The 8,626-nt window shown below is 40.8% G+C and overlaps 1 protein-coding gene across 1 annotated transcript in view; it reads left to right on the top strand.

Annotated features, from left to right (window-relative positions):
- Positions 1 to 8,626, top strand: part of LOC106819823 (potassium/sodium hyperpolarization-activated cyclic nucleotide-gated channel 2-like) — a 92,909-nt gene that overhangs the window by 24,413 nt on the left and 59,870 nt on the right. Inside the window, exons 3-4 of the mRNA XM_014824407.1 lie at positions 2,809 to 3,095; positions 5,647 to 5,796. Of these exons, the coding sequence (XP_014679893.1) occupies positions 2,809 to 3,095; positions 5,647 to 5,796 (437 nt within the window). The remainder of the gene's footprint in view (positions 1 to 2,808; positions 3,096 to 5,646; positions 5,797 to 8,626) is intronic.

Raw genomic sequence — 8,626 nt, 5'->3', positions numbered from 1 at the left:
CACGGGAGTGATTGCAAGCAGAAGTTAACAACCGTCTGCTGCTCTATTTTAGTTCAATGCTGAACATCTATATGCTATGCAATTAGCACGAACTAGCGGCAGCAACTCTTTGTGAGTGTCATCGTAAGAGGAGAAGGAGAGAGAGAGAGAGAGAGAGGGATAGATAGATAGATAGATAGATAGATAGATAGATAGATAGATAGATAGATAGATAGATAGGCAGACAGATAGATAGAGAGAACTGTAACATTAACTGGGCGCGTACTGTACTCGTTGTATCAATCAACTTGAGCTCTATTGTGATCAAGCTGCGGAACTGTATGATATTTAATCATCGTTGCTATTGTTCGTTTTGTGATGCATTCCATTGGGCAAGTTGTTGATGTCCTTAGTCGTTGTGACAGTAACTCCACTGACATTTCGTACTTTTCGTCTTAGGCAGTCCCTCACCCATTGGAATGAGGTGATTCAAATGTCTGTTCTGAGCAACGTGTGTACACCAGTGCCAATACCACCGAAGTGAGGTCTTTGGGGGCAGTTTAGTGTGTTATACATATTTTATTGACATTGCTCTTCAAACCCTTCAACCCCTTACTTGTTATGGAAGAAACATGATCCATATATGAATACCAGTAAACAGTGAGATGCCTAAAGTATCTAGCTTCAATAAATCTCGTCTTCTCGCAAAACGCTCCTTTCTATAATGTAAGAACTTAGCGGACGCGTAGGCGAAGGCACGGAATAGTCTCCGTATATGTTAAATACGTCCATCGGTGCTGTTTTTACCGAAGAAAATCTTTTAAATAGTCCTAATTATTTTGGCAATGAGACCGCGAAGCTGGTAACATTAACAGTTACAGTTCAATTCGACGGTGCTTGCTGTTCTCCGCTGTAGCATATGAGAGCAGAATGAGATAAAAGAGGAATCGTACATATTCTGACAAAAGGGGAAGCGTTAATTAGTAGAGACGGCGCGAACGAGAGAAAGCGAGAGAGAGAGAGACCTACACAACGAGGGAGGGGAGAATTGTCTAACGTAAAGATCGAGCGTAAAATCCAGCCGAGTGCTAAATTCCTATATGATACGTTGATGAAATTGTGAAGCCTCTTATTTTAATGTGTAACGTGACTTGCGTCACGGGTATAACATTGGCTAAAATCCTCTAACACAGAATTAGCTTTTGGATATTTTTTCGTTAGCATGAAAGGTGGCATAACTTGGGATTCGAACGTGTATATAGAAATTAATTCCTCAGTTCGCTGTATCGTGAAATCAATTCAAAACAGGGCGTCAAAAGCGGCACCTATCTCAAAAAAAGAGAAATATGGCGATAAATATATCAATAAGTGAGGAACGATGGAGTACTGTTAGTAACGAAGTAGACGCGAGGTAAAACTGGTTATAATGGCAACTATAGACCAACCTGGACAATCAAATTCAAACCATTATATAAGCTAACTTAAGCTATTATATATTTAAGCTACATTGGTTAATCCTGAACGCACGTTACCAATATAATGTTTAGCGTGCCATATCGAAAATTGTAATGTCGGTTGAAGGATTTCAGGAGGTCATTGATTATATAGTTTACAAAAGGTCAGTGTCCAGATTTGACTATCAGAGTGATTGAATTGTATTATGTATGGAGCACTGTGATATTTAACATGTCCATCATTAGCCTGACATTTGCAATGGACGAGTAAAGATTCCGGCATTAAAAACTAAGCAATGTGCCCCACACTATATCAATATTACATAGTCAAAGGCGAATTCACGGTATTTAATCTGCACTTAATGTAGTATAACATACCCTCCGGTGCATTGCCTCTTTAATAATGAATTGTCTATTGCATGTATGTACAACGTAAATATTCTCTTTCATAGAGAGACCAGAAGTACTAAACTACTACTTGGATTTCCCCATCGCATATATATCACGTCGAAACATCTTCGGGGAACGCGATGCCTGAATGCCAAAGGACGCTACGAATCCTAGGGCCTACGATATAGTAGTTAGTTAGCCGTTTTAATTAACGTTGTTAGCCTTGAGAGCCTAGCGCTGCCTAGCCTAAGGCCTAGGCCTAGCACGCGCAAGGCCTAGCCTAGCCTTGAGAGCTAGCCTTGTTAGCCTAGAGAGCTCGTGACGTACGAGTCGGTTTTAAGACAGGCACCAGTTGGTATCGTGCAGTGCGCGTGCACTGCCGCTGTATCACGCAAGAATGTACTAAAGAGAAAACGACATAGACGGTGTTTAGCATTCTGCGTCTGCATTCTACGTACGGTAGCCGTCGTGTGAATTAGAATGTGCGGCGAAATCGAAAGATAATTAGCAGATTAGATATGAAGAAGGCTATATGAATGCGAAATAGAAAGTGGGAAGGTAGGAGAGAGAGAGAGAGAGAGAGAGAGAGAGAGAGAGAGAGAAAGAGGACAAGAGAAAGAGAGAGGGAGAGAGAGAGAAAAAGAGAGAGAGAGAGAGAGAGAAAGAGAAAGAGGACAAGAGAAAGAGAGAGGAAGTGAGTAAGCATAATTATGCGCGTGGTGTAGGTGCGCGATCGTTTGTGCGTGCGCGCGTGTGTCGTGGAGGGAGGGAGGGGGTGAGAGAAAGAGAGAGAGAGAGAGAGAGATAGAGAGAGAGAGCGAGAGAGAGAACAAAAAGAAAAGCTAAAATAAAAAAGAATAGATTGGCCATATGAGTCATTGGTGTAAAGAACGTGTTTCAAATTTCGATGCACGGTATAATATATATTGTGCAATTTAGCGATACTGTTTAAGACTTGGCTCCAATCTGTTCTTTTCTCTTTCAGGCATAATCGCGCAGGATAATGCCGAGCAAATCATCCTCAATCCACGGGAAATCGCCAGGCGATACCTGCGCAGCTGGTTTTGCTTAGATCTCGTCAGCTCAATTCCTATGGACTACATATTTCTAATCTTCAATAGCACGGAAGGAAATAAACGCAATGTGGACGAAAACTTTCAGATCTTGCACGCCGGCCGAGCGCTGCGAATTCTACGACTAGCGAAGTTACTCAGTCTGCTGCGGCTGCTGCGGCTATCGCGTCTGGTGCGTTACGTCAGCCAGTGGGAGGAGGTGAGTGCCGTGACGTCATCGTCATCCGTAGTCACGTGATCGGTATCTGGCCTCGTATATACGATGGTATCATGACGACACACGCTTTTGCAGCAGTGATCACAGCATGCCAAACCGCCTGACAGCTTTCATTTATTTCACGTCTAGCTGCGGGCCTGTCAGGCGCGTGCTCAGTCGAAGTAGATATAAATTCTGAACGCGCGTCGTGCGAATTCACGCGGCGTCGTTTCTTGCCGGCCTGATAGTACGAGGTTAGGAAGAGGGTGCGCGCGGCTTCGTTTTGATTACATGTATATATCGGTGTCTGGCGCTCCGCTCTCCTATGAACCGGAGCTGTGGCTACAATGCTTGCTAGTTACGCTGATAGTTCATTGCAATCAACTGCCATTGATTTATTACTGTCATACCTTCATCCTTTACGTTTGTTTAAAGTTTAAGTCCTACACGACTGACTTCAAATGTGATGTACATGAGATATATAAATCATACCTACAGGTTACTTATCGAAATCTTGATTGCTATACATGCAGCTATCAGTTATAAGAAGTCTGAGTTATGACCAGTCGCAGCCTTTCGTTCTTGAAACAGTAAGCAAAGTAAGTGCAACGTTACTCAACCGGTTCATGATATGATGTGTGCTTTTTTACTTTTCACGCAATTCAGCTAGGACTACAATATATTAACTTTGTCTTACATAGCCAGAAAATATGGGTTATTAGAGTAAGCTCACGCTTTGACTTCAAAATTTGTTATCTATATTCTTTGCATTTTTTCTCGGCCTGGTTTCATATACGTGGTATTCGTTTTCCTACACGATTCGGCATGTGCATACGTTGAACCTACTATTTTTTGTAAATATAGGAAAATAAACCGGCATCCTACACTAAGGCACTAACAATTTCCTCATATAATCCTTGCGGATCTTTAAAACCTTGGACTAAAACAGTGCGATTATCGGTGGAGGATAAGAGCCGTATTTCCGTGAAAGCCGTCGTGTTTGCGGAACTGAAACAATCTACCGATGGACTAGCGTTAGCATATCTGATGACATCCCGGCGCGACTGCTAGGGGGGTCGTGCCTGGAGTTAGAAGCATGACAGTGCATGCCGATAAAGTGCTGTCAGCACACCTAGTATACAGACACGAGACTGCATCTCTCACGCTTCTGCACGCATGCGCAGCTGTTGAAACTCGAAATCCCCTAAATCGTTAGATCGCCCGGCGACTAGTCAGCTGCTGATGATTGCCGAAGCCTAATTATTTCATAGAAACCAGTATTATATATATATATAGTAACCTTGCGTTAGCAACTTGTGTCCGTCTCGGTAGAAGTACGGTGGCCGAGCGGGTAAACAACAGCGGTATTATTTATTTCGTGACTCGTCGGCTGCATGGGACATGTTAACGTTTTTTTTCAACGCGCATTATGCGTTGTTACTTCCATGTGAATTTTTATCTTTTAATTCGGCTATTTGAATCCGGTTATGGTTAGGTAATGGTGCGATACAGCTGTTGTGTGGTAGTCGAGTGCATGTTTTCATTTATAAACTAGAATTTAATCATATATATGTGTATAGATCTGATCTATATATAGATCAAGAGCTAATAAGGTGTTTATTAGCTCTTGATATAGATATATATCCATGTATTGATCGTGGCATGACGAAAAAGATATAAAAAAACTCAACTATCTATCAATTTTCCGAAGACAATATATTATGATTATAATTTACTGGAGTAATAATATGATAAATGCAATGCAGGAATAACATAAAAACGCATATATTTTAGCATTTAGCCAAGATCTAAGGATTACAACTTGGCTGACTTAACGTAATAAAATAATAGGTATCTGTTTACATAGCAACGGTAGTTTCACTTGTAACAAAATCGAGAAACTTTTTGATGATATGCCATGTGATGCGTTAAAAGCTTTCTTCCGCGCAATCTAAAACGTTTATTAATAACATCAGCCTTTACTGACAGTTACTATCGCTGTATGTGCGTGTATTCAGTTCACATGTATGCATAACACGACATGGGCCACTTGACAAAACATCGGTTTCCATGATACTTGAAACGTAACCGCCCGGTAAAAGTTTTTGGTCCTTAGTGTTTTAGCAGGGGCGATAATATCTTCTTGGCTTGTGCGTGTCTGTGTGCCGTGAATGCGTGTGTGTGGCATTTCTTTCTCTTCTTTTGAATCTCTTGTGTCTGTCTCCTAATAAATATTAACCCCCGTGTGACACGCTTTTTTTCGAGTGTCGTAGATATGACATCCACGTTCCCGCCAAATATATCGAGTTGCAAGACGTCACATATGTAACAATTAGAAATACAAATGAAAAATACAATTATAAATACGATCATGACGCATGTGTGTGAATCGAGCTTTTCGTATGCGCGGTTTTGAAACGGGGAAGGGGGGGGGGGGCTTGAGATTGTTAACGACTTAATATTATGACCCTCATCGTAACCTCGCGTACGTGTGACCGCGCGCGTCATTTTAGTTTAGGTTTTCTTCATACAGGTGATCTTATTTATCACGCAGTTCTTGAACATGGCTAATATATTCGTGCGGATCTTCAACCTGATCAGTATGATGCTCTTGATCGGACACTGGAGCGGTTGCTTGCAGTTTCTTGTGCCAATGCTGCAAAACTTTCCGCCCAACTGCTGGGTCTCGATCAACGAACTAGAGGTGCGTATATAGGTTAGCTCGCTCGCGCATGTCTTGCTTCGTGTTCACGCGGTGAATTCAATAGGTAAAATTATTATTATTATTATTATTATTATTATTATTATTATTATTATTATGAGTAGTAGTAGTAGTAGTAGTAGTAGTAGAAGTAGTAGTAGTAGTAGTAGTAGTAGTAGTAGTAGTAGTAGTAGTAGTAGTAGTAGTAGTAGTGGTGGTGGTGGTGGTGGTGGTGGTGCCGGTGCCGGTGGCGGTGGCGGTGGCGGTGGCGGCGGCGGCAGCGGCAGCAGCAGCAGCAGCAGTAGCAGTAGCAGTAGTAGTAGTAGTAGTAGTAAGTAGTCAGTAGTAGTAGTAGTAAGTCAAGTAGTAGTATTAGCGGCAGCGGCAGCGGCAGCGGCCAGCAGCAGGCATGCTAGCAGCAGTAGCAGAGCCCAGCAGCCAGCACAGCAAGTAGTAGCTAGTAGTGTAGTAGTAGTATAGTAGTAGTAGTTAGTAGTAGTAGTGTAGTAGTAGTAAGTAGTAGTAGTAATAGTTAAGTATTAGTATCTGCGAACACAACGGCTGGAATTCACATATATATTTTAATGAATTGTGCTAGCGTTCGATGTATATTATGTAATATAAATTATATTATAGATATAGATATATAATATATATATATATTAATAATAGATAGATAACGACACTGCATGAGTGCAGTAATATATATATATATATATAATATATATATATATATAGATATATTTATATACACGCAGACATGAGGAACATGATTTGACATGTGCACTGCATGTCTTATCTCTCTACTATCTTATACTTAATCTATCTATCTACTATCTATCTATCTATTATCTATCTATCTATCTACTATCTAATCTATCTATCTATCTATCTATCAATCTACTATCTATCTATTAACTATCACTAACGAATCATATCTATCTATCGATCTATCTATCTAATCTATCTATTATATCTATCTATTTTATCTATATATCTATCTATCTATCTAATTTATCTATCTATCTATCTATCATCTATCTAATCTATCAGCTATCTATCTATCTATCTATCGCCTATCTACTATCTATATTCCCTTTCTATCTGTTCTATCTATCTATCTATTTATCTATCTCTCTCTCACTATAATAAGTATATATATATATATATATATATATATATATATATCAAGAGCTAATAAACACCTAGAGCGTACAACGAAAAAACGAGAAAATAGTGCTATTTCACGGCAATATTATTCTACTTTGCCCGCGAGTCTAGAAGAATTCTTTGCTCTCTAAAACAAGACCAACCGCTTGTCAATACGATACTCCTAGGCTGAGATATTGGCTCGTAAACGTCCCCTCCCACAGGTCTCACGGCGCTTCGCATCCACACTATTTACTATCCTTCTCGCCTTTTGCGGGTTAGGAAAGTCGCTTCAGACCCGCAAAAGGCAAGAAGGATAGTAAATACTGTAGATGCGAGGCGGCGTGAGGCCTGTGGGAGGCATGATCCCGCTCCAATATCTCGGTCTAGGAGTATCGTAGAGACAAGCGGTTGGTCTTATGTTAGAACGTAGTACTACGCATACAAAGTAGAATAATATTGCCGTGAAATAGCACTATTTTCCCGTTTTCCCGTTGTACACTCTAGGTATTTATTAGCTCTTGATATATATATATATATATATATGTGGTAAGTGCTTAAGGAAAAATGCTTAAATATATTTACGATGATCGTTACTAAAAGTATACAGTTTTGAAAAAGTTTACTTTGCTTCAATGATCATTACCGACCGTATTTAAAAAAGTGTTCGATTTGCTTCAAAGATCACTACCGACCGTACATACGTGGTATTTGAAAAAGAAGTGTTTATTTTATTCGTTCACCTTCAATGCACACAAGTGTATTGTATGTGTGGTTATAACCTAGCGTACACCGCTGTGCGGTTAGATATAGACATCACCGTCCTACCTTACCGTGCTAGCGGTATTAGTGACACCGTCGCTATAAGCCGACAATTAATCACAATCAGCCAATTAGCGGCATCACAGGGGTGAGCGAGGCAAGCGACTCTTCTTCCTCCGTGTTTACACGGCGTCTCCTATTGCGAGAGAGTGCACGCAGCGACATCGTTAGTTTCATATATCTTTCCCTCCACAACCCCGACCATCGCGAGGTGAGCCCTGTTTGCTACACTGTAATCCATTAAGCCCCCTTTCAGGTGATATCTGGTAGCTGCGGCTGCAGAGCACTCGGCGGCAGTGTGGCGTTATGTAGCGTTTACCTATGTAGGTACAGCCCTTCTACCGGCCGTCGACCCGATTTACTGTATAGTTCTTTGAAGATGTGCGAAGAAAATACGCTAACAATCGATAATGAATGTAGAAGAAGCCGTGTTACAGTCGTAGAAATCCGCGCGCTCTCGGTGCCCCGGCTGCGTCTGTAAGGAAATTCGTAAATGGCGTTCGATAAGACAATTTGCGGTGAGAATGATCGATTTTACAGCCGGTTGCCCGTTTCGCTGCTGGAAATCCAGCACGAACAGCCAAGCGTCGACTTCGTACGATAGATACTTAATTACTTAATTAAGCGTGTGAAAATCAGATGGCGACTTCTTCTTTGTCTACACCGCCATTAATTATCTGATATTACGTGAATTCATCATTCGCGCAATTACCTATATATATATATATATAGACAGAGAGCGAGATAGAGATAGAGAGAGAGATAGATAACTAGATAGATAGATGGATACGTATATCTATATATCTATATATATATACACACACACATATATATATATATATAGAGAGAGAGAGAGAGAGAG

This window comes from Priapulus caudatus, unplaced genomic scaffold, assembly GCF_000485595.1.
Source record: "Priapulus caudatus unplaced genomic scaffold, Priapulus_caudatus-5.0.1 Scaffold40, whole genome shotgun sequence".
NCBI lineage: Eukaryota > Metazoa > Priapulida > Priapulimorpha > Priapulimorphida > Priapulidae > Priapulus > Priapulus caudatus.
This window is presented reverse-complemented; position numbering and strand designations above follow the sequence as displayed.